Source organism: Plectropomus leopardus, chromosome 16 (genome assembly GCF_026936395.1).
Source record: "Plectropomus leopardus strain MGB_pleo_1.0 chromosome 16, ASM2693639v1, whole genome shotgun sequence".
In the NCBI taxonomy this organism is placed as follows: Eukaryota; Metazoa; Chordata; class Actinopteri; order Perciformes; family Serranidae; genus Plectropomus; species Plectropomus leopardus.
The window spans coordinates 8140951-8168588 of record NC_142191.1 but is presented as its reverse complement, the minus strand read 5'-3'; the positions used below and the strand labels follow the sequence as shown (position 1 = coordinate 8168588).

The window sequence follows — 27638 nt, the reverse complement described above, 5'->3', positions numbered from 1 at the left end:
CAAAATTGCTGAACCCATAAGTCACAGACAGAAAAACATGCTTCAAAAAAGGTACGGGCTATAAAGGACAGAGGTAAACCTTAAAGATCATACAAACAAAACCACACAGAGCCCCATGACAAGTATAGATCAAACATTTACTCTTTTCGTACATCTTTATCACAACTTTTTGTTAGATTACAAATTATCGCCCATCTTTTGAACAAGTCTTGATATGAAATATAAAGTCAAGATTTCTAGCTAAAAGCCTTCCACTGGAAACTACAGGCACCTTGTTTTTTTTTTCTTTTTTCAGTTTTTCAGTTTCACACCAGAGACCATTATAACTGTATTCACACAGCAGAGTACAGAGATGTTTCACAGTCACAAACCAGCCAGGTGACGGAGGATTTCACACCCGAGGAGGCATGGAGAGATTACAGACTTGTGCAAAGCAAGGTGAGCCCACGAGCTGAGCTTGTGCGATATCACGATGAGCTTCCTCCATCCTGTCAGTTCATTAACATTCACGCGGGCTGCGCTCAGTCTTTCTGTCAGACCTCTTACAGTGAGCACAATAAATCCATATGGTTTCATTTCTATATGTTTTTACAAACCATTAAATCATGCTTTGGTGCTAAAATCAAACTGAATTATATCTGAGGGAATCAAAAACATGAGTCATAATTCTTACATTTTTGCTAGTAACCAACTGGAATTCATGAGCTTAATCTGCTGCATATGGACACAGTTTGAAGACAGATCATCAGATGGGCCATAAAGGAAGTTTGTAGACTTTCATCCCCAGACACAAACCATGCTTTAAATGAGCAGTGTGTAAGATTTAGGGGTTTTAGTGGCATCTAGTGGTGAGGATTGCAGATTCCAACCAGCTGAAACTTCTCCCAGTTAGAATTCCTTCAGTGTTCAACGTTGAGCCGGTTTTTACCAGGAGCCACATCATCCCCAAAGATCTCCTCCTCTCCGAACTAAACAGACCAGGCGATTTAAAGTGGTAAAAACACTGAATAAAGCAGATTACATTGCAATCAGTGTTTCTCCAACACTGTTTGGCATGTCAAAGGCAGGCAGCACTTTCTAAGGTATGCTCACTTTTTTGCTCTGAAAACTTATGAACGAGACATTATAACAATAATGCATTACAATATCTTCGTTGTCTCCTACGGTCGTACCTCACTCGCTACACTTCTCCTCATTTATGGTGTTACTCTGTTTCATCTGTGTTTATAAGCTTTCAGAAAACATACAAAAATACAGAAAAAATACGTATGCAGAGTACAGACAGAAGGCTCCATCAGTGTCTAAAGTTGAGCATAGATGAGCCTTAAGGTAACGAAACCACAACTATTCTTATTTTCAGGTGATTATACACTAAAGGAAGCATGCTTATTATATCATATTCCATTTCTGCCAATATATCCCCCTAAATCCTACACACCGGACATTTATTAACATGGACATTTCCCACAGAATGTCTCCCTAAAAAGTTAAAAGCTATAAACAGCAACTTAAGTCTGGATGGCTACACTGATACAGAAAATGCACAAGTTAAAAGTCAGCCCTTCTTACGTGTGAATGCTGACAAATTCCAGTTTGTCACATTTTCTATAAATGGGTAAATCAACCTGAACTTGATCACTTGGCAACATCCTGACAAACAGTTTTCTTATCAAATCTGCTAGATGTATTTTGCCGTCTACATTTAGACCAAGCCTTATCATTCATATCCAGACAATCTAATCAACCTTCTCAGACGTGTTGGTCCTGGCCAATACTGTGACTCATTCTGCCCATTCACTGTATTAACCTCATTATTACGTGACTGTGGGTTTACATAAAGATCACAGTCCTCTTTTTAACAATCAACGTTTCTGTGACATTTCTTGCAGATGGCAAAATGATTTTCCAACAAAGCACAGCAATGCAAAACAAAAGAAAATGCAAGAATCATCTTAAAGCGATAAAATTCAAACCTTTTTACATTCATTTTGAATTCTTATAAGCAAGGCTGTTTGTCTCTCTCCCTTCGTCCTCCACAGTCTTTTCAGTCTGTCCTCTCGGGGCCATATATAGAGTTTGGACTTAAAGCGCTTCACGTGTTGCTGCTGCATCTCAAACAAATAAATGCTGTCTGTAAATGAGCGCCTTTCAAAAAACTCATGTAGTGGGGTGCCCAAAATTGGAAAAAATAAGCTGGTGCTCAAAGACCAGTTACGGGCGGGTAACATGGCCTCCGCTCTGCAGTTGTGCGTCTTCACACCATGACCTCGCCGTTGACTTGCACTTGGCCCCAGGATCCGTCCATCCAATCGCCTCACACTTAGCTTAGACTGAGGAAGAGGGCGGTGTGCGGCCTTCCCAATACTTCTGATACGCTGTTTGGAACATGTCCTTACACTGCAGCCTGGCGTCCAGCCGGGAGCAGATAAGGAACGAGCCGCCCATCTTACGGTGGAGTGAGTACGTCTCCTCGGGAGGCGGGGTGAGCCGGTGTCTGAGCATCACAGGGATGAGGTTGTGGATTCTCTCGGTGGTGGACTGGGAGCCAAATTCGAAGGTGTCTGTGGAGGCGAAGGCCTCACCGAGGATCATCACAGCGTCCACATGAGCATTTATCATTGCCTGAGAGAAAAACATACTGCATGTTTAGTCTCAACTAATGACCAGTTTGCACAGTGAAACAGGTCTCTTTCTTTTGCTACAAAAACAAATTTTCTTGAATTCATTCTGACATATTTGCATTTTTTATTTGTGAAGATAAGATAAGATTAGATAAGACAGAATTTTATTAATCCTGAAGGAAATTCTTGGGCCAGATTGCTCCAAAAATACAGTAGCAAAAAAAAGAATACAATAGAGAATCAAATAAGTGAAAATAAAATACAAACTGTCTCATAGTAATGTTTAAAAGAAAAAAGTAACATTGCAACTGGAGTTTAAAATTGCAAAATTGCATCATTAACATAAGTAAAGTACTATTGCACAAAAAAAGAAGTTTTTGGTGAAGCAAAACCAAAAACCAGCAGACACGCATACCATTTAAAAGGGGACCTATTATGTTTATCTTATTTCTGTCATATATATTTTGTTACAATATTCATACTAAACTTGGCCTATGTTTCAAATAATGAGGTATATGTATATAAGAGTAATCCTCTTGAGCAAAAACCTCAGGCTTCAGACATTTCTGAATATTCTCTTTACATTTTTTTTTAAACAAACTGACGTCAGCATGTGACCGATTTATTAATATGGTCATCTGCTCCAGGCACGTGTCTACATTATGTGGCTTATACTGCCGAAGCCTCGAAACACTGACCAATCACAACAGACTGGGCTTTTTCGGGAGTTTTTCGAGACAGGCACTAAAACTGAGTTTCTCAGATGATGATCTTCACAGATGATGAGTATAGGTGTTTCAGTACAGACAGTATAAGAAAAATAAAATGTTATTTGAACCTTTAAGCATGTCAACATGTTCTAATAGAAACCAAAAATACAAATACGAACCTGAAAATGAGCACAACAGGTCACCTTTAAGTAAATTTGGCACCTTTCAATTGCTATCCATCTTTCTCCTTAGATGCTTGGATTGTTTTTACTACGACCACTGAAGTTTTATTTTGAGTTTCTTTCACAGCAACATCAAATTTCTCTTCTAATTACGCCAGTGGTATAATTTACAGCCACAGTTTGTGTTGAGTAGGCTGTCGGACAAATAAAGATGTATTCACCTTGGACTCATATCCAGTCAGGAACTTCATCTCGATGGACTTCTTCAGAACTCCCTCTCTGTCGCCCACAGCAGCTGAGCGAATGATCTACAATCATAAACAGCTTATGACTTTTAACACTACCAGTTCAATATCTTTCTCTCCATCTCTGAGACACGCTTTAACATGTTATGCATCTTTAAAATGTAGGTATTTTCATTTCTGACATGAATGTTATATCAGATTTCACACTTTGAACAATTAATTACAAATTAAACCACAGTACAAATGTGAGTTTTGTTTCCACTTGAGGCTTCAAAATGTCTTTTCTGTGATAAATCAAAACATAACCAAAACAGTGAAGGTGTGTCAAGTGTGTTAACAGCAGGTAGAGCACAGTAACTGAAGCTTTACATCGATAAAGAATATGATCTTGTTTATGAATCAGTGCTAGAAATTAAAAATGGAAAGAATGAGGCTGACTGGTCTTACCTCGATGTAGACGTCTGTGAAACTCTGATCAAATCCTCTCGTGGCTCCAAAGTCCAACAGTGCCACCTGGAGAGACACAATCCAATGACCATAACTCAAATTGCACTGTCAATGCCACATTATTATTATTATTATTATTAGCAGAAGAAGTAATTCTAGTAAGAATCTCATTCAGCCAGTAGACAGACTCACCCTGTGTGTTTGTGGATCATAGAAGAAGTTGGACCAGTTTGGGTCGGTCTGCATGTACCTGAATTCAAACAGCTCTCTGAGGCACAAAATCAAGATGTTCTCACAGATCTGAAACAGAAACAAACACGAGGATGTGAGGAAAGCCGGGGTTATGGGAAGAAATGAAAGGAGAGAGGAGAAAGCTGAGTAAAAACAGAAAGAGGTTGTGGCAGAAGCAGTTCCCTTTTTCTGCCACCAGAGACCCATCCATGGATATACAGATCAGAAAGAAACTAGTTCTGACTAATGCACAAGTCAGCTAAACATCTATTGATCCCTTCATCTGTCTGGTTTGTCATCTGTACCTCATTTTTCAGTTCCTGAGTGAGGTTCTCAGCCTGGTCGAGAGGAAACCCAGAGACGAGCTCGGTGGTCAGGACGTGGCTTCCGGACAGCTCCTGGATCACCTCTGGTACGTAGAAGAACGGATCGTCCTTCAGTAGCTCTCTGGGTCAGACAGATGAATACACAAAGACATAAATCCAGGCTGCACAGGCAGGTAGTCCACATAGCATATTTAATCTATATATAGTTGGCTGGCAGCTGTAGTTGTTCTGACCTTGAACCAAAAAAATAAAACTATATGGAAGAATGGAAAAGCCATAGGTAAAGTTGGATGCAGTTAGCCCTAGAAATGTGTGCATAACTTATATTATATGTATGTCAATCAATGCAATGAAAAAAAAACGTTTGTGGGCGCTGATTAAATGTCAGATACACTTAGACATATACAGTACATATTTTATTTTATTCTACATTTAAATCTCTTTCTCTATTCATTTAACTCCTCTTACTCTATTTATTTGTACCCCATCCTTCTTATGGCCTGCTCTTACCATTTTGTCGCGTTTTAATTTATCTACTTGCTCATCTATCTCTCATTCATCTGTTTTTATCATCCTGTCTTTATTTTGGCCCCACTTATGTGATGTCATCTCGTCTCGATTTCCTCTTTTATTGTTTTCATCATCTTTTAATGCATTTTTTAAAATATATTTTCTACAAACTTCTAAAAATGTGCTTTATTCTTGTTGACCTTTGTGTATGTATTTTGTTCTGAGCTTACTGACTGTCCTACAACTTTCTCTGTTTGGCTCGACTGTTGATGTCTATTTTTATTATTCCCCGAGTTCCTGCCTTTGCTTTGTCTGTCAAAGCACTTTGTTAACAACTGCTTTTAAAGGGGCTATATAAATAAAGTTATTATTATTACTATTACATAAGACTCACCTGAATTTCTTTGCACACTGGGCTTCTCGAATATAATCGCACTCTAGTGCGAGCTCTCTCCTCATTACATCTATCAGGTGCTCTGGAAACAAACCTAAAGAGAGACAAAGACATCGCATTCAAACACAGTGCACAGTGTTACTGGAGCAGATACGGAAGCAGAGAGTGAGGACTCAGAGTAACGTTGTGGTGCATCTCTGTGTTGTTTGTGTATGAACGAGAAGGTGAGCATATTTATGTTTGCATGAAAGTTTCTTTGGATGTGTACCTTCAGGCAGGGCATTGCTCATATTCAGCACCGTCATCAAGTTGTTGACATCACTGTTGATACTCTGAGCCACACCGGGGTACTGGGTACAAACAGAGAAAGAAATAGTTAAATTTGACAATAAAATGAAGGAAAAAACAACGCACAAACAACGCACAATTTCTGATATCATTAAGTTTTCTGTGATCATTTTATTCATAATCTCACTTTAAAATACTGTAATGCTCCTGTACTTTGTTTACACATACTAATCTAATATAATTTTTTTAAAAGTATCTTTAAGGTATAGTTATAAAAGCTTTTATTTTAAATGATTAAGATGGCAATTAGATAGATAATCTATAAACACTGTAAAGGCACAAAAGAACTTCATCTCAAATGTTTCTCAAATGCGTCTGATTTTTACATTCAGATTTATTCTGTTAAGAAAGTCTGTAAACAGACCAGAGAGGTCAGATTATGTGTGTTTTCTCTCTGACGGCTTGTTTGAGAAAAACAGAGAGGATAAACAAATGTGACACACTCTCCAGTTACAGTGTTTATCTTGACAACATGAGAATGTAGTGTACACACACACACACGTTTACAGTGTACCTGTATTTTCATGGCCACCTCCCTGCCGTCCTTCATCCTCGCCAGGTGAACTTGTCCGATGGACGCTGCTGCAAACGGACGCTCCTCAAACGATTCCAGCTTGTCTCTCCAGTTAGGACCCAAGTCACTGTTCAACGCTTTCTACACACACACACCATATCATCATTTAACCTGGCCATATTTAGTAAAATTTTTCATTTTCCAATATTAGTTTTACACTGGTGGACTTACAGTGGGTTTGATCATAATATTGTAACTATCAGAAGTACAGTAGAACTGATAATGTTCATCTAATTACATCATCAGAAGTGAAAAAAAAGCTCTTATCCAAGAATAATTGCTGGTTAACGAAAAAGAAAAGACCCTTACTGTCATTTGTTTGATTGGCATGAAGTCGGCACTCTGTCTCACGCGCTCAAAGATCTTCGCGAGTTGAGGGTTGATGAATGCATCATCTGAAATACAAAAACACACCTCAGTTTGTCAAAACTGGATAAAAATGCAGGTTTAAAGGCACAGGCTGGCAGATTTCACAACAAATATGAATTTAATGCATTTTTTGGGCAACCAACTGCCCTCAAATATGGCTTTACAAGAAGATGGCAGTGTTTTTTTAGACCTGACTATGAAACTCAATGTAAAGAAATGGAAAGATACATGGAGAGATATAGGGCTACCACACAGATCCTGGTGGGAGACAAATATTTGATACTACTTCTGCCACTGGGTACTTTGAGGCATGTTTTGGATCCACTAATAGCATTTACACTTGAAATATCTGAAGTCATAAAAGAAAAATTTTAATATAGAAAAGGGCTTAACTAACTGAGTTGGTCTGGATATAACTCACAAGGGGTTTATTAATGTATAGAATAGGCACCAAAAGCATAGGGCCAAATAGTTTTAGTAAACTGAATTCATGAGCTTCCAAGATTTAAAGGTTTTGAAGGTTTCAAAAAAGAAAGATTTTCTTCAGATACATTCTGTTAAGAGACATTTCCGTTGTTGTATGCGTTTTTGAATTTGCATCGTTTCTGAAGCTGCAGCACATTTCTCCTATTGGGCATATTTTGAGACATAGTGGCGCATTTGCCCTTGTCACCCACTGTAATTTAAGACCCCTCAAAGTTGACACTATTTTGAACTGGTGCTAAAGCGTACAATGATTGGACGCACAATCATCCAAACACAACCGCACTCCTGCCCCGACAGACAAATGTCAGCAGTGAGCAAAGTCCACTGTGGTGTCTTTTATCCTCCAGATTTACTAGTGATGTTTTAGTCATCTCTATAATTTTGTGAGATTCTTTAAGTCTTTTTTAACCCTGTCCACACTCAAGCCACAGATGATTACTGTGACCTTTTCTGACCATTATAGATTTAAGAATCTACTTATTTCACCTTAGGAATAGAGTATGCCAGTTCTGCAAATAACCAAACACATGTACACAAGGTCAGTCCACTGTGCTGAAGCTTGTTCACAAAACACTGGGCAGCCAGTGTCATTTTCTCTCCTATGACTGTTTTCTTTTGTTATTACACTCACTACACTGTCTCGTCTGTGTAACACTAACATGCTCTGAACTCAGAGTATAAATGCCAAAGGACAAGGGTCACCAGCCAAGGTCAGGCAGCACAGACAACAGTGATAAACAAAATTAACGATGTGTTTAGTGCTGTTACATGATCCAGCTACACTCTGTGCCAGTATGTTTATCGCCACAGGCCCTCTGATTTTGAACTTTGTCTGGTGAATGTGTGCCAAACACAAACCGGCTTTGACTTACATAACTTAGATTTTCAGCTGCTGCTACCTGTTTGTGTGCAGTAAAGGGTCAATGTCACATAGCAGACAGAGCGTTAAAAAAAAATCACCAGCAAAACACCACTACACCTGTGGTGAGTCAAACCATCTGTTGTAAATGAATGCATGTATGTTAGGGATACCACGGTGAGGGAATTTTCCTACCAGTTATTGAACTGCATTCACACCACGGGCAAATGACTGCAGTAAAAATGGGTTTTTATTGAAGTCGGCTCAATCAGCATTGATGGGAACACAACATCCAGCTGAACGCGCTAATTTCAGCTCCTTAACCAATTACGTTCCTACTCCTCCTAAGCAACGCTAACACATCAGTCAAAGTTAGTCTGCACAAAGTTTGAAAGAGAGACCAAATAAGTCAGAGATATATAAAGAGAAGAAACCACTGAAAAGTTTTCAAAGACTTCTGTGTTCCTACTGCTGTCTACAGTTCTCTTCCTGTCTGTGACGTTGCACGGACACACCAACAAAACAATCCACACACACACAAAGGCAGACTCGTGTGCTTCAGCGGTGTGTTCACTGGCAATGGAAATGCAGTCTATCTCCTACATTTAGCAGGTATACCTGTGTTTGAAAAACTTGTGGGCATGCGCTAATTTTGGTGGGAAAAAAGTATAATAGGAAGATTGTCAGTTTGATCCTCAGTTCCTCCAGTTTACATGTGAACATGTATAGACCATGTAGGCCACCAGTCTATGAATGTGTGTGTGAATGTGTGACAAGTAGTGTAAAAGCACTTGGGTAGTCAGACAACTAGAAAGACGCGATACAATTACAGGTTCATTTAATTTACAACACCAATGTTATCGAATACACAGGTTACTTTACAAGACAAGATATTTATATTTGTCGATGACACTTCATTTTGAGTGCGGTATTGATTTACTGCTAATACAAACCAAACATTTCCTGCTGCAGCTTCATATTTTGAAGTATTTAACTGGCAAAACATGAGTTGACTTTTATTATGATGTAGTCACAAGAAATGCAATTGGCTGGAGGCAGTGCTAATCCAACTGACATTTGTTGACAGCGGTTAAGTCTGAAATATTCCAGGGAGCAATGGCATGAGGACGAGCAGCCAACTTCTTCGAGATGTAACCAACACCCCCCCACTCTAATTAAAGTTATCAGGTTCTCTATTTGCATTGGCTTTAAATGCAAAATATTGCCCAATAGGTTATTTTGTTCTTTGCTTTGACACCAAATCCTCAGCCATCGTCTCCGGTCACATCTCCTTACTCTCATACCACTATGAGTGAAATCTGACTTCTGCTACTGCGACTCTGCTGCATAACTGTAGCATCTGTTGACCTACTAAGTACTGATTAAAAAAAAGCAAAATGATGATGGGCGTGGTGGACAAGTAATGTAATCAATGTATACTTGAACACTATGTTACCATAGTGTGTATAATATAATGGACATAGCGACTGTGATATCACCCATTAGTTTGTGGACATTTTAAAGGCTAAAATTTGGCATTTTGGCCATTGCCATCTTGTTTTTTTGGAGCCAAAAGTGACTATATTTGGGTAAGAGGCTGGTACCATGAAGATGGGAGGGGTGGCTCTGACTGAGAAACTGAGGACACTTAAAGTGTCCCGCCCTTGATAATGCGTAACTTTCGGCCTTAATAAAATGTAAACAGGCGAGTTATATAAAAATTAAGCCCCCGGTACGGTTGTCCAGAATGTTAAAATTGGCTATTAGAGACCAAAACCAATTTTTATTCAAGGATGTAAACATCTTTAATTGTACTGTGAAGTTGGGCATTTTAACATGGGGGTCAATGGGAATTGGCTCGTTTTTGGAGACAGCCTTAAGTGGCCATTAGAGGAAATGCACTTTTGACACTTCACGTTGGCTTTATTTTCAGTCCCAAAGGCTGCTGCTTGCGTGTACCAAACTTAATATACACAATATTTCCCCTACAATGTTACAGGACTGGTGAAAGCGTTCGAACAGGTGATACGAGTGTAAGTGAATACATCTTAGTATATGGAGCAGAGCAGAGAAATGGGCAAAAAAGGTCACAGGTTAACTAAATGACCATAGTACCACCATTTTAATATAAAGAGTGAACAAAAATTTGAATGCAAATAATAAACTGCTGATCCCCCTGTGCCATCTGACTGAAGCCAACCACACCAATAAGTCATCCCAGATGTGCCGTCTTTTAAGGTTTTTGGGGTTTTTTTGGGCCTGAAAAAAATCTAAGGGAAACACTTGTATGTATGTGTTTGCTGCACACCTTGAATGCTGAGCATCTGTCCCAGTTTCAGTGCAGCTCCTCTGACTTTACACAGGGTTCTGACGATGCGTTCAGCATTAGCCTCGGACAGGAAGGGGCTGGAGTCCAGGACGCCTTTCTTCGTTTCACCTGCAAAAGAACAAAACAAAGGATGATGGCTCTTTTTGCATAAAATGCCTTCTTTTACACCAGTGTCTCAGAACTAAAGTCAAAGTTTAGAGCCAAACTTTTATCAGAATTATATAACTTTAGAACTATATAACCTTTTGTTGGTTTATGTACAGATGAAATCATTTGGATTGATCAACATGGTTATTTAAGGTGCTCTTTGTAGAATATTTGCTTGTGCTTACGCTCCTGCCCCAGCAGATGTGTGTGTCTGAGTGAATATGTGTCAGTAGGTCGTCAGGTAGTGTGTTTTTGTGTGTCTGAAGCTGCCGTCAGAGGCTTTAACAGAGATTAACCACACCCACACACACTTACGAGTGTGTTCAGGCCGTCCCCACTGGGATTAACACACACTCAGATAAATGCCCACAAACAGACACACAAATGCCACAGATTTACGCTCATACGCTGTTTCAGCTTAGCTGTTTTGGGATTAGCAGGCTCACTGTGCAAAGCAGGAATGTCTGTTTTGGTTGCAGGTTGGTGTGGGAGGCAGCCTGATTGTTAATAGCGCTCTGTTGACATACAAAACGCGTGCAGCGTGTACCGACATGCATGAAGGATGGGCAGTGAAAATGATGCTTTAACAGTGGTGCTATTCAACAGGAAGGCACTCACCCATAACTCATAATAAACAAACAGAAAAACCTGTTCTTACAGGCACAAAACTCTCAGATGGGGCCTACTTAATTCACTTTAGTCATTTCTTTCAACACAAAGCCTGAGCACAATGCATTCAGAAAGAAGCAGCATGAAGTGGTGAAACTGGCCATGTGCATGATTTAGTTGCCCAGCCAGTAATGACCTGCTGCTAGTCTTGAATATTTCATATTTCTACACAAAAATTAAATATCTGAGTATCATAAAAATACCTGAACAATAATTGAAAAGCAAACATCACTATTTATGGGTCTAATTTGGCCTTTTAGTGATGAAACTAATTGTTTATACTGAAGAATTGTGTGTGTTAGTCTCAATTACCATTGTTGTGTCTGATGGTCTTCTTGGCAACTTCCGCCAGCGCGCCAATCCCCAAACCGACAGCTAGACCTGATGGAAACAAATAAACAGACAACAACACACTGAATGTGGACTGACGTAAAATGAAACTTCTGTGATTTTCAACCTGTACCCTATTTTCACGTTTTTGTGTCCAAGTGACTAATGGGAACAATTTCTTAAATTGGTTGAACATTGAGCGAGGGGGCTGCAAACAGAAGCCTGCAAAGCAAACACATGGGGTGTGTGCTTACATCAATTTACGTCCACTAAAAGTGCTTGTTTTTGCCACTGACAGGCTCTGATTTTTATTCATCGCTGGGTTCCCACACATTTTCATGGACAAAATTTCAAGACTTTTCCATAACTTTTTAAGGATCTACAATGAGTTTTTTTTTTTTTGCCCTACTTACATATAACTTTAATTTCAACTAGCTGGCATACATGGGAGAGACAGAGCAGGGTAAAAATGAAGACCTGTATATGATAATAACTGTCAGTAAAAATCATACATTGATGCATCGAAGTGCTACGTTACATTCAGTGTTACCCTTCAGAAAATAAATAAGGCACCATTACATTACATGAAAGGTTATCTATAGAAGATTACAGTAACAATTTTATTACACAACAAAATTCCATGACTTTTTCAAAACTTTTAATGATTTTTTTTAATTCAATGACTTTTCTTGACCTGGAAAATGTCACTGTGAAATTCCTTTTCCAGGTTTTCCATGACCATGGGAACCCTGTATAAGTGTCTGAAAACATTATGGAAAGGATCCGTACAGAAATAGACCTTTTGTGTTCAACCAGAAACAGCCCTGAAGTCTCTAACATCAAACCCACCAGACCCCATTAAATTAAACAGTAATTTAAGCGTATATAGAGCCAGCATATTTTGACATATAACTGCGTGAACTGAGTGTTTATTTCAATCAAACCAGAGTAAAAGACTGCTGCAACAGTGGAGAGACGAACCAAGAGGGCTTTTGTCAGTCTAATTTTGTTCCTCTCGGGTTTAAATCAGGTATGTTTTACGATGATAAAATTACTGTTTATTTAAATGCAGTTTGGTGGTCGAACAAAAAGGATCTTGAATTTCAACAATTTTTCCCATTAGTCACTTAGACACAGAACCATGGGAATATATGCTTGAAAAACACCAAAAACATACTTTAATATCCCAATAAATACAATATAATAATGTCACAAAACATAAAACATTGTATAATGAGACATAACAGAAACAGAGTCATGCAGTTATACTGTAAAAATATCCTTTTAGTGAGTCATTCAGTGTATTTGTTGTGTCTCAATAGGACCTTAACAGTGTTCAGTGATGTTGCTGTTGCCTCTAAAGAATTCCCATCAACATATAAGCCAAATAAAACACGGGCAGATAAGCACTTTGATCAACGCAGCAGTGTGCGATGACAGAACTGAAACAGCTGCACTGACAACAGAGCACATTTATACCCATCATCTAATTATATTAACAATTAAGCTCTTAATAAACACTTAATCCTCTGAAAAGGTCAGATCATTACTTTAGCAGATAATTAAAAGAATAAAGAGCATGCGATTTAGGGGTTGTTTGCTAGCGAGTTCCTCCGAGCCCGCTCTCTTCCTTACATAACTCAGCATTACATAATCAGTTAGTCAGCGGTCTCTGAAGCGACAAATCTGAGATCCAACGGTAGATGGACAAACCAGGACACAGTGTCTTGTTTCCAAGCTGGCTGAGTGTCTTTTCATGGGTCAAACACATGTCAGCACCTCTATTGTTGGAGAAAGGTCTCAGCAGAGAGAAATGAGGATGTGCGTCACTCTTTTTGGAAAATATGTTTAGCTCTTTACAGCATTTCTGTGTGTGTGTTACCCCACATAACCTGATACAGTACTTAATCTGTGTGTGATCGTTTGCAGATTGACTGACTGCTGTGCTGAGAAGCTTTAAAAGATAATTTCCTGTTGATTAGATATTTAGAACCACAAAAGCTCAGATAGTCCTGTTTCCTCACACACAGCAAAACCTTTCACAGTTTCTATATGCATGACAACAGCGAGGAGAAGTCGAAGAAAGGTTGCTTTAATTGCTTTTGCCAGGAAACATGCCAACAGATTTATGACACTACAGTACATATCACTGTTTCTCTGACCTGAACTGCCTAAAACCTGCATTTATTATTTCCAGTCGCAGCTGAGATTAAAAAAACCACCAGCTGAAAAACCTTGTCTAAATTTGTCAACAAATGTTGCAGCAGAGTGAAGGACAGTCAGAGGCCACGTTCCTCCACCCCTCCCCTCCTTTATCTGACACCTTCTAAATGTTACCACTGTCAACATGCTGAATCAACTCGGCTCTGCCTCCTGCGTCTCACGGCCTGTTTACACCTGCTACTGACATGCGTCTTGGGTGATCTGATCGCAAGAGGACAGCTCAAAATACGTTGAATGTGTCTAGAGTGACCGCTAGTAATTCCCAGCTCTGTATGCAAATAAACAGGTATATATCACTTTCATTTGCAACGACCAAATGCACTGTTGTATTCAACAAGCAGGAAGCAACGATGCACTTCTTGTGCCTGGTCTGCTAGAAATTAAAAGAACAGGAAGAGGAGGAAGTGCACCTTCCTTGAAAAAGAAAAAAAGTAGACTTTCAGTGTATAGTCCACTGTAAATTAAAAGAAGAGGGAGAAGAAGAAGTGCCCATGCCATAAAGAAGAAGCGCAAGAAGCGGAAGGGCATGACGAAGACGAACATTATAAAGAAAAAGAAAAAGATGAAGACTTCCCATGCATAATCTGCTGGAAATTATAAAAAGGGAAGAAAAAGAAAAGCACGTCCCATGAAGAAGACAAAGAAGAACTGTACGTCTGATGAATAAGATGAGGATGAAGAAGGGTTCTTTGCATGACGAAGAAAATGATAAAGAAAAAGAGGATGATGAAGACTTCCTGTGCATAGTCTGCTGGAAAATAAAAGGAGAGGAAAAGGAAGGCGTGGATTCCCTGTTCAAAAGAGAGGAAAGAAGAAGATGATGATAAAAAAGTAGGAAAAGAAGGGGAAGACTTCCCGTGCATAATCTTCTAGAAATTTAAAAAAGAAGTTTAAGTGCACTTTCTGTGAAGAAGAAGAAGATGAAGAGGAAGACAAAGAAGAAGAAGAGGAGGACTTCCTGTGCAGTCTGCTGGGAAAAAAAATAAATTTAAAAGGAGGAAGAAGAAAAACACCTCCTGTGAAGAAGACAAAAGAAGGACAAAGAAGAACAAAGATGACTTCTATTGTATAGTCTGCTGGAAAAAAGAAGATGGAAAAAGAAGTGCATTACCCATGAAAAAAGAAAAACAAAGAAAGATGAAAAGGACAAATTAAGAAGAAGAGGAATAAAAAGAGCATTTCCTGTGAAGCAGAACACGTATGCAAAGAAAATCAAAACAATAGACAATATAGTCTGCTTTTATGCGTCTTTGCAGTTCAAACGCGAATAAGTATGTTGTTTATCCTATGCAGGGGACATCATCTGAGTAGGCCGTCCAAATTTGGCACAGGACACGTTAGCGTGCACACTGCTGAAAGACGTGGCCATATGCAGCTAAGACCACCTCTGAATGTGGTCTGAGCGATCAGATCTGAAGACGCATTGACGATGCATCGGGTGCATTCACACTGAGAGCTGTCCATCTGTGATCCAGTCACCCAGGACGTTTGTTACTGCGAGTGTAAACACGTCCTCACTGTCCGTAGCATGTGTAAGTCCCGTATGTTTGGTGCGTGCTGCGGCTAAATTCTCCTGGCGAATTATTTGTGATGACTCATCTATTCTGGGTTCACTCTTGTACACAGTTTATGTTTACCTTCACTCTGTGTTTTTAGCTTCTCTGTCCAACTTTACGACACCTGTTAACGTATCCATCACCTGTCTGAAATGAAGCTACGAGCTGCTGACAGGCAAACTCTGATATGTAATGTTAAACCACGTCAGAGGCTAGTTGTGGGATTTTCAATGTGCTTGGTATGAATGTGTGTGTTAGTCGTTGAATAAGCTTATCGCAGAAAGCACATCCTGTCTTAATATGACTTTGACAACCACGTCTTTGTGCCTGCTTTTATCTGCCAACATGTCAATATTAATTCAATATTCATCAGGTTCACATACAAAGTCAAAAACAAAAAAAGGCATGCCCTGTGCAGCAAGGACAACCTTTCACTTTGCTTACAGCTGCTACAATATTGGATTTTGTAATATATTTCTTTATTTTTTATCTTTTTTTTAAGATGTACTTTTATATTGAGTTGGCAGCAATCATTTTTGTGTGTAAATATGTCCCCGCTAATAGGCTTAGAGAACAGGCGTCATGGTCAAACAGAAGATTAACTAACACACAATCTGCAGCGCGAACTGAAACACACTTCATTATAACTGCCGCTGTGTTGTCTCTGTCTGTAGATGACTATCAAGGAGTGTTTTTATTTAAGGAGCACATGCCGATAATAAGGGCTTAATGCGTTTGACCTAATTTCCAAGAATGTTTGTTTAAGAGCAGGTCCAGAGTCTGACCCTCGACCAACACTCATGATAGTTGCATTCCTGTATGTTATGTTTTTCCTATTTCCATTTAACTATGTGTTGTATTTTGCATAAAAACATGTGTGTACACATAGTGTATACACTCACTGGTGTTATCTTGACATTAGTCACCGGGTAGACTGTGAGAAGGACATGTGCTGCTGACACAACTCCCACTGCCTTGAACCCAGTGACCCCAGCTTACTGAGGGGGTGGAAGGTTACCCTTTGACTATATTGCAAGGTAAAGTTTCCAGCAGTTCGATTTCATCTCACATTACAAGCATGAACTACTTTCTCAAACTTAAAGATATCTTCATTTCCAATTATGCTCTGTATTCACAAATACTAATTAGGTAGTAATTCTCATGACTGACTTTTTCTGCATAGACTAAATTGTATGAATCCACAGAAAAAGTCAGAATGTGTGTACACACAGATCTGCACGCAGACACACATACTTACAGACACACTCAGACAGTGAATCAGACAACACTCAGACTACGTAACAAAGAGTTGCATTACTGTACCTCCAAAGTTGGCCAATCTGCTCAGCCGAGTCACCGGCACTTTCCTCTCTCTGGCTCTCTCACTCAGCTAAAGAAAACAGAACAATAAAGATACTTTTCTATTAAAATGTTAAAGTTTGTATGGAGAAGTACATGTTTACTAATGCTAGGACAATATGCTAATCTACACATTCAATATATTATTCAATAAGTTTGCTCTGGGCGCTCCAAGATCAGACCCCGCTGTTGGGGTGTGCGCTGGCTGAATTCGAGTTGCTACAGATTGAAGGTCCGTGTCTCCAGGCTGTCTAATTCTTGTTTTGTCTCTTTTGCTTCATCACATCACTCATAGCACTACCATACACTATTACCATAATGAAAACAACAAATAGTTACAAAAGTAACTTTTTTTTCCATCTCATAGCCTAAAATAAAGCAACTGAACTCAGGGTTCCCGCATCTTAAATATCAAAATCAAGGACTTTTCAGGGACTTTCTAGACCCAATTTCCTCAAATTCAAAGACCTAACACTTAATAGTTTGAGACACAGATCAAAGTTAATTACTGTTGCAACAGCAAATTTTTATAATTAGAAGTGGCCGGCTTTACAGAAGCTCACAGACGGCAATTAAAAAGAGAGAGAGGCCTGTACGAGTGAACGCTTCTTAATTGTGTCGTGTTACAGTGATGGCAGAACAATGTGATCCCCCGCATTCACCAACAGCACAGCAGAACTATATATTGTGTAAGTTAAGCAATAGAGAAAGATAATTTCTATTTTTGCATAAAATATATAAACACAAGCACAATCTATTTACATTTTTTTTTAATTAGACCTTTTTTAAATAGGTCTTTTTTCCTTCTCAAACTATCTAGGATCCATAGAAACCCTCTGAATTTGAATTGTACAGATTCAGGCATTAAAAATCAAATCAATTAAAAATGGTAAAAATAAATAAATAGATAATACTTAAATTAATTGATTTTTTTCCAAAACCTTAAGTTTACATCGGTATTAATGTGTGTTTGTGATAGAAACAGAAACTGAAGAACAGGAGTTACCATCTGTTTGTGTGACTTGATCTCAGCCTTCTTCTCCTGCCTCGCCTTCTCGATGTCTTCGGCCGTCAGCCCTCCGACTGTGGACGGGTCCTGATGGTAGCTCCTGAGCTGGCTGACCTGATGCTGACAGTAAGTCTGTCCCCACAGATGCCTGTTCAGATTGTGGTTGTAGAAATGTCTGTCAAAACAAAAGTGATAACCGTTATCCTCCACACAGCAGCAGAAATGTGTATACTGTATATTGCATTGAGTTAGAGATTATTCATACCTGGCATCATGGTGGTAAGATCGGGTGTGTCCACTAAACTGTTTACTGGGATCTTTGTATCCCTCAAACAATGACTGTTTTCCAGCAGCGTGGCTAACTCCTGCTGCTGCGCTGTGATGAGCGGCGGCATTGTCACCATCTCCTGTGTGATCTGCTGATAAGTCTGCACCTTCTTCCCTGAACTCTGAAGCTGTGAACGTGCTGTCATCCTGAGGGAAGTCGAATTCAGATGAAGAGGTCTGCTGCTGGCCTGTCAGCTCCTGGAAAGACATATACATAAAGACTCACAGTTTTATTTTGACAGTAAAAGTATTGTATAGTTCACTATCAGTGCTAACCTGTGCAGCCAATTTGCACAGTAGTATTTACACATGCACACACCTGCACTTTCATCATAGCGGCAGAAAGACCTTGCTCAGCAGCTGCTTGGACACCTTGAACTGCAGCACCAACACCTGGGAGCCCTGAGTTACAATTGACAAAGAAAACAGTTATATTTCGCTTTATTTGCTTACTTACTACAAAATAACTAACTATACCGCAAAATTGCCAATGTTACTGTCTATAATAAGAAGCAGATATTTAAAATTAAGTCTGACTTAACAGTTATATGCCATTTACCGGGAAATCAAAATTATGTGTATTATTTACTTCCATTTCTGTGTACATAACTATGGCTTATTAGCTGTGTTTCAATTACCTTTCGAAGCCAAAGTGCATATTAGTTTTATAGCCCTGTTATTTTTATGGAATAGTAATAGAAACTACTTCCTGAATTAAGAAAGTGAAGTTTTGACAGGGATGCCCTCCTGTGAAGATCGTGCTGTGTCAACTGTGCCTGCTAAAGTGATCATGCAATGGTATTTCGACAGACTAACTACAATTAACAACACAGTACTACACACAACTATTAATTTTTTGTACTTTGTTCAATGCTATATTAAAAGAGATAACAGAGCATGTACCTCACAAACTTGCTATAATTTCTGCTAAATCTATCTTTCTTTAGTGTACTGTAGCCACTGTATTCCTGTGATGCCTTGCATTAACCAGAACCGGTGTTTTCCAATGGATTGTGACATAAAAACATGCGAAAACCATCACCTGTTAGACCTCAGACGGCATAATGTGATCAAACCTCTGCCGTCTCTGACAACCGTTTCAAAGCATTGATTGTTTACCTTTTTAACCAAGCGTGTTAGCAATTATCTTGCCTTGCTAAGTTTTTATAACAGAGCTCAGTAAACATATACTTCATCTAAAACATAATTTATAATTTCTTATGGCTCATAAACAGACAATAACACATTTGGCGAACATTTAACATAATTCAGTAGTGATGTCAGGTCCACGTAAAGTGAATAAACGTGATGTTTCCCTGCTAATACTCTGTTCGTCTGCCTTAAAGACTCAGTTTACACATTTTTATAACTGTTAAAGTTGAGTTTTAATGAGTAAAACATGACATCAAATTTAGCAGCAGACTTCAGCAATATCAACGACAAGGACATTGTACTTTTGAAGTTAGCATGCTAGCTAACCTAATTGTTAAAAAGCAGTTAGCATTTTTAAAAAACTAATAGTTAAATGTATTACTAACCTTTTTAGTACCTTTTATTTATATAACGGGCTAAAGTTACAATAGAAAAGAACTGTATTATTTTTTGCACTTGTGAGCATTTTTGAGGACATTACTTTTTAATCAATGTGTGATGTTAGCCACAACGTAGTTAGCAGCTTAGCTAACCTGATGATTTAACTGCAGTTATCACTTGCTGTTAGCACAACACTGTTTTTTATATTATAAATTAATTTGTATAGCAGGCAGCAATCTCTAAAAAAAAGTATTTTAATTATTTTTGCTTGTTAGCATTTTTGCTAACATTATTTTTCAACTAATGTCTAAAGCTAATCACAAGCTAGCCTGTCACCATGTTAGCTAATGAGCACGTTAGCTAAAGGTTTAATAGCACTGTAACTGCTAACAAGCTAATTATGAGTGGCTTTTTACATTTTTCGGACAATGTGTCAGAGTCAAATTCAGGAACTATCAGGTATGTTGAGCTTACCTGTCCCACTGCGCAGGGTGCTGCTCTGGTTCTCCACAACCGCCTGGCTCAACTTAGCCAGGCCTCGCATCAGTAACATCATATCGCCCGCCATGACGGACTAGAGACAGAGAGGACAGGAAAATATGAAAAAAAGAAGACACAAATCACAGTAGAGCTGGGCGATATGGCTTTAAAATAATATCACAATATTTTTAGGCTATATCGCGATACACAATATATATCCCGATATTTTAAAATCGGCTCTAAACTACTATAAACTAAAAATAAAATAAAATATAAAATTATTAAATGAGCTACAGTTAAAAATAAAGTAGTACTGCCGTTAAATAAAGTTACATAAACTACTGTTTTAATTAAGTTAAATAAAATACTGTAAAGTTGAATAAAGTATTGCTATAACAAATTAAATCAATGCGGAACCCATGGAGCTTTTATTTTGTAGGACCTGGCTCACCTTGGGTCTTGCGTCTTTTAATTTTTTAGTTTGTCTCTTAATTTTACCTTCTAATTTATCTTTTTAACTTATCATTTTATTCTGTCACAATCCTGCTTATTATCAATGTTTTGTATCTACTGCCTTTATTTTGTTACTGTATTTTTCTAGCAAGTTTCCGCCTCTAATGTCGTGTTTAATTCTACCTTAACTCTTGTCTGACCTTTGTTCAGTATTATTGACTAACTTCAATTGTTTTATTGACTCTGGAGTTTACTGCCTCGGCTTTGCTTTGTTTGTCAAAACACTTTACCAACTGTGTTTTAACTATATAAATAAAGTTATTACCATTATTATTATTATTATTATTGTGTAGCCGTCCCCTACGCAGAGCATTATCAGCTTACAAAAATTAAATAAGCTATGTAGCATAACATGAAAACGTTTTTTAATCGTCAGACGATATGTTTCGTCATACTGCACAGCCCCATATCATATATGGTCATGGAACTGTACATCTCCTTCCAAACACAGGAGGCGTGGCAGCATGTAGAAGTACATACTGTTCACCGGTCAACAAAGACACAAATAACAACTTGTCAGTAAAGATGAGAGGAGGAGCACAAACAAAGACATAGACAGTAAAGAAGACAGATGGAAACATAAATAAAACCTGTCCTCAGCACACATTCAGCTGCCAAACGCTCACAAACACACACAGCTGTCACATCTTGAGACAACTTTAATACTTTGTCTAAAAATACTCGTGACCTCCAATCTCTGTGCGAGCACCCCGCACAAACAAGAAAGGAAACAAGTATGCTGTGCATGCGTGTGCACTGTGGAGATATGTGCATGCGTATCCAGGACTGGATGTGGAAATGTCACTGGAAACCAGGAGGGAGGAGTAGGAAGGTTACTGGCTGTTGCCTCTTCCAGCTATTTCTGTGCATGAGTGAATGTGGGTGCACGTTTGGTCCATGCACAACATTTGCTATCACGTTTATCTCTCTCGATTTCTCTCTGCAACTGATAGGACTGTGAGATTGCGTTCTATTTAAAGAACCATCTCAAAATATTCTACCGTTTCTCTCCAGGAATAAATCTGGTGTATGTTTTAACCCTTTGAAACATGGTTTGACATCAGTCTCCTTGTGCTGCGTTCAAACGCCTCTCACAAGCTATTTACCCCTTTGAAACCTGAGCAGATTGGTTTGATTTCTTTCAAAAACACTGGGGGAAAAGGCAATGAGCAGCTTGACAAGAAATGTCTCATGAAATGCAAGAAATTAATAAAAGATGACAAAAAATTACCTGAAAGGAGTGAGAATTATCAGACAATTATCAAAAATGAAGACAAAATGTCCTAAAAAAGGTATAATCATTATAATTGTTTATTTAACACACTTGTAATTTGTTTTCTCTTTTTGCATATCGTCAGGTAATTTTCTTGTAACTTTTTACTAATTTCTTGCTATTTTTGGGGGCCGTGTCATTAAGTTGCTCATTGCCTTCTCCATATGTTTTTGAAATAAATAAAACCAATTTACTCAGGTTTCAAAGGGTTAATACATACAACAGTTGGCGCATTAAACCACATTTAGCTTGATATGTGTTGTGTTAAAGCTTGTGAACATAAGTCAAGGTCCATTTACGGCACAAGTAAGTACAATTCACTCTTATCTAAACAATGGAGCTCCCTACACATTCCTCTCTCTGTTGCAATCTGCAGGATTGTGTTTGTTAGTGTGTTACAGGTGCGTTTTTTTGTGGGTGTGACGACATGCTTCAACACAGCTCAGCTGGGATTTGGGCCAATGGAAAAAGCTGTTGCAGAGAGTGTCGGAGCAGTATGTGAGTGTGTGTGTGTGTGTGTGCTGCTGATACACACATACACACACTGAGTCAGTAAGTGGGTCAGCCGTCCTGCTTCAGGGCTGCTCTGTGTTTGTAGACAGTGGACTGAAGACCAGGGGCGGGCTTTCTTAGTGATACAAAAGCAAAGAAAAAACCCAGACATGCATTTTTTTCAGAAACATAACAAGCACTGATTTTTATATATTTTTTTGTATGTTTCAATTTATTATTGAATTTAATTTATGACCATTTTTTTCTCCAGTTAAACAGAATTGGACCCAAATAAGAACTATAAAAAGACAGTGCTTTGCAAACACACGGAGTACAGATTGCAGTAATACTGCATGTATTGGCATGTTTGAAATATCAATAAAAGATAATAAAGGATTGCTCTTCATACTTTACTGTCAAAACAATTTTCACGATGCAAAGCAGAGTCAACTCAGCACCGCAGCAAGATCCTGCATGAGCTTTTTGTGGGCTGGGAATTTAAGTAGGAAGTTTGTACTGAGGCAAAGAAACATACCAACACAGAGCCGCGCTCAGAGCTGCAGAATGCAAATGCCAATGTTCATGGAAAATATTAAATCTTGTGCTGCAGGCACGGCTACAACAACATACTGAAAATGTACTACACACTTTAATCCGTGTGCATTTCTGCAGGATTCAGAGCTGTGAAAACTATCTAATAAACTTGCAAGATCTGATGCCATTGGGAAGAAGTTACATTTTATTGCTACATCGATTGAGCAACTTCCCATTTGTCAATGAGGGCGTGTTGCCTCAGTGTGTGTTTATAATCTGCTCTCTTTCTCTGCATTATTGCTAACATGGCAACTATCAGGCCTAGTCCACACGTACGCAGGTATTTTTAAAAATGCATTTTTAAAAAAAAAAAAAAATTCCCATCCACACCAACAGTACTTTTTAAAAAAAAAACTCTGTCCACATCAAAACAAAAACGCAGGCTGTCAAGCGATGTCAAGCGCACGGCAAAGCAACTGGTGACGATGAAACCCAGGGTTCCTGCAGCTTAAAGCAAGGTTGATTTAGGACTTTTTAAGATTTTCTAATGCCAACTGGAATTGAGTTTAAGAATTAATTTTCTTATAACCAAAATTAAGAATTTTATTTTATTTGTTTATTTTTTCCATTTCATTTTACCAAAATGTTTATTTTAACATAAAACATGACTTTTTTGTCTGGTGCAAAAGTTAAATTATCTACATCAAATCTTGAAAAGAAATCCTTTTTTATAGTGAAACACATGGAAGACAATAAAGATATTATCATAAAAGTGTCTATTTGGCTTACCAACAGGAGTGGAAAATATCTAACATTTCTGGCCAGTTATCTTGGCAATTTTGTGTTTCTCATTTTGCATGTGAGATTCCACTGTTTTAAGAGATTAATTTAGGTCAATTTAACGACAATTAAGGTCTTATTCTTAGATGAATGAATCCAATGCCTTTACACTTTTTAAGGGTCCGCGGGAACCCTGAAACCTCTACCATGTTGGCCAACCAGAAGCCTGAAGTCATTGGCAGAAAAAACACAAAAACAACAATGGCGCATTGCAGGGGAGAATCATGTGTGGACTGACACTGAAGTGGAGTTACTCCGCCGTGTTACACGTGAATATAAAGTGAACAAAATCCAAAAAATATAGATTGGGAGTCTTACGAATCAAAGTATGGCGATATTCTAGCTATTTTCTTAAAGCAGACCCCAGAATTTCCTCATTGCAAGGAAGATATAACCAGCACAATCGTCAACACTGAGCTCAAGGTGATATGGGGGAAATATAGGCGTGCAGTACTAGAGGCCAGTTGGAAAAATTGCTTTTAGGAGATAACGACGCACACTCTGATGTCAAATAACGGCGACAAGTCAAAAAAACATACACATAAACACTTCAGTGGAGTTTCTGAATATCCTCACCCTGGAAAGTCCATTTTCAGTGACCTAAAAATCTGTTTACGTGTGGACGAAAGGCCAAAATGCATAGAAAAAGCTCTGTTTTTAAAAATACTCCTGTACGTACATGTGCACGTAGCCTCAGACACAGAGGACAGGACACTCCGTAAATATTAAAACCTGAATAAAAGCGGAACAACGGGAGGAGAGGAAAACGAAAAGGTCAGATTTGATGCCCTGGGGCCAAGAGCTCATTACAGAGAAGCTCAGTCTGTGACTACACATGATATTGTTGGGCTTATGCACAAACACACACCTAAGCCTCAGTTGTTGTCTGGGCTCCGCTGCTGTCCCTCCACAAGCTGTTGACTCACTGCTTTGAAAATAGCCGGGCAGCCTGAGTGTGCGTCTATATCTGAGTACACCTCATGGCTTACTGACGGCCTCCCGTCACTGCCCTTAACCACGGATCCTGAGCCAAAAGCAGCAAATATTTCCCATTACTGTGCAGTGGTGATCCACCGCAGCTTCCCCACACTGACGGGGTAAACGTGACCAAAACCATGTTTCCACCAAAACTACGATACAGAGAGGAGAGTCTGGATTTGATCTGATAAATCACTTAATTAACAACAGTTCTGCACTAAAACACATAAAAGTGCTGTAACATCAAATTTAGGTATTCAGGATACAGAACACTGGCAGCCTTCAGTGAATAAAAAACTATTATTGTTATAGTTTAGGGCTGCATAATTTGTTTTTTTCAACTTTTTTTAGTTAGTTGAAAGAGAACATCAATAGAAAATTGCACTTTAAAATGCAGCATATTTATATGTATACATTTAAAAATGTTAAACCAAGTGTTATATAAAATGTAACAAGTTTATGATTTGTTTTTTATTGATACCTTGTGTGTTCAGTCCAATGTTCAATTTGTGCAGTAAGAATATTTTGACAAATATTTCCCTTTTTTATACTTAACAAGCTATTTGTTGTATTTTATCAGAATACTCAAAGTAGCAGAAAGGCGGAACCAAGTACATTTTAATATCTGTTTATTTATTGCAAGAAATATCATTATCGTGATATTTAATGTCATCAAATATTACCTAATTTGCTCTTAACGTGCAGCGCAATTACAGTTCCAAATATGGAATTTCTTTTGTTAACAGCATTTCAAAACATTAAGCCTTAATAACTGTGTTTCTTTTGAAACTATTCATACTAACATAAAGTATAACAGTGTCAATAGCAAAGAGAATAATTGTTATGAATTCTTTTGCAAGAATGATTTTGACAGTTATTGTATCAGTATTGGCCACAACAGTGTGGCAATAAATCAGTTAACTGACTCTTTAATACTGGATTTATATCAATGCTTGAAAGTTAAAAAAACAAAACCTAAACAATCACAAAATCTAATCTCACCGTTTTTTTGAGTGGCAAAACAAAAACAAACAAACCTTTTTGATAAGGAACCCATAAATTTGGTTATGACTGAAATGTTGTGCTGAGCCTGTGAAACATTAAACCTATCAGTGATGTTAAATAGACAAACTATGTAAAGGAAACTCTCTGCACACATGCATGATACATGTGCAAATGCGTGAGTTTAATTCCTCATGTTTATTGAAAAGAAAAATGTCACATGAATACAAATTGTTATAAAGTTGCCAAGGTTGTTTTTTGCCCCAGTATTAATCTGAACAGATTTTACACACCTTAAAAAATTGTGCAGATATATAAACATGATACACTGGTTATACATAATTCATTCATACTTGAACCTATTAAAATTGTTTTCAGGTGAATAATTGTTAGGCGTGGGCATCACCAGAGGCTCCACAATAGGAATTTATGACAGTATTTAATCATAGTGCAGTATTGTTATTTTATTATTATTATTTATTTCCTGAGTATTGCAATCATGTTGCAATATATTACTTTTTAACTGCACAATATGTCTCCAAAATGAAACTTTGTCAACATCTGATTTATCTACTACGATTTTATTAAAGTCTGTTCATCTAATTTAAATCATTTCAATTTAAGCAAAATGCATCAAGTTCAGTAAAAAAACAATTGATTTTATTAGGCTGATGGGCTGATAAAAGTTGTATCTATATTCGCAATATTAATAATCTTTTTAATAATAATTTAATCTTTTTCAAAAAAAACATGATAAAAAATCATTTTTTGTCTTCCAAGCCTCATAGTTATTGGAGAAAATCAGAATATTTCAGTTGTACAAAGTGTCAAAAACACGTTTGATGGCATTATATTTCATACACTGACTTCTTTAAAACTCCTTCAATGTAGTATGTACTAAAGTTTCAATTCACTTTTTGAGTTTTCATGCGACATTAACACTTAAAACCAGCGAAGGTGGCCCATGTAAAAATCTGTCATTGTAAACTTCCTCGTGGGCGTGTTGCACGAGACTCCAATAACAAACGCGTGCCAAGCTGGCGCTTCTTTAAACTAACATTACAGCTGCTTTAAACGACCTGGATTTCATCTTAAGAGGACAGTGCAGGCTTAATAAACACTTTTCAGCTGCTTGAATAAATTCGTTGGCGGGTCGGTAAAGTTTGCAGAAGTGACAGAGCAGTCATGGAGGACAGTTGCGTCAGCACGCTGCACACAATTAGTTGAAACCGTTGAAGGTCGAAATAACGGGACTGTAACACGACTAACCGAAAAAAAATAACACTTTAATCGGCATATTTACTAACTAATGCATGCTTAATTGTGGTCGCATTTCAGATACTCACCAGCAGCTGTGGTCTCCGCTTGTTTCTGCAACGACGTAAACGGTGGTCGCGTGGCTTTTTATTTATATAAATGCATGTAAGGGCACGTTCACGTGGGGTTTTCTTTTTTGCTAGCAGCAGGAGTTGCAGGTTGTTCGTTGGTCGCCCTCCTCCTGCTGCTTATGCTGCGGCTGCTGCTGCTGGCAGCGTTTAATCCAGTTTGTCTCTCTCTCTCTCTCCACCACGAGGTCAAATCTTATTTACCAACTTCACACACAGAGCAGCCAGAGCCGTGTGTTGACGCAACCCAGCCGACCTGCGCACTCTGTCCCTTATGCTCAGACAAAACACATATGCATGTTATCATTAACATTTGCTGTGCTTTATTTACATTCTGTCTCATCAGCTTCTCCTCTG

At 38.3% G+C, this 27638-nt stretch overlaps 1 protein-coding gene across 1 annotated transcript; it reads right to left on the bottom strand.

Annotated features, from left to right (window-relative positions):
• Positions 1-118: 118 nt before the first annotated feature.
• On the bottom strand, positions 119-27467 carry coq8aa (coenzyme Q8A, genome duplicate a). The gene is made up of 17 exons (XM_042503579.2): positions 27243-27467; positions 20259-20358; positions 18571-18653; positions 18190-18449; positions 17922-18099; positions 16880-16946; positions 11760-11828; positions 10611-10739; positions 6898-6983; positions 6529-6669; positions 5935-6016; positions 5667-5760; positions 4742-4883; positions 4398-4505; positions 4206-4271; positions 3735-3821; positions 119-2622 (listed from the first exon to the last, which is right to left on the bottom strand). The coding sequence occupies exons 2-17, from the start codon at positions 20350-20352 to the stop codon at positions 2326-2328; spliced, it is 1983 nt and encodes a 660-aa protein (XP_042359513.2). The 5' UTR covers positions 20353-20358; positions 27243-27467; the 3' UTR covers positions 119-2325.
• Positions 27468-27638: the final 171 nt, after the last annotated feature.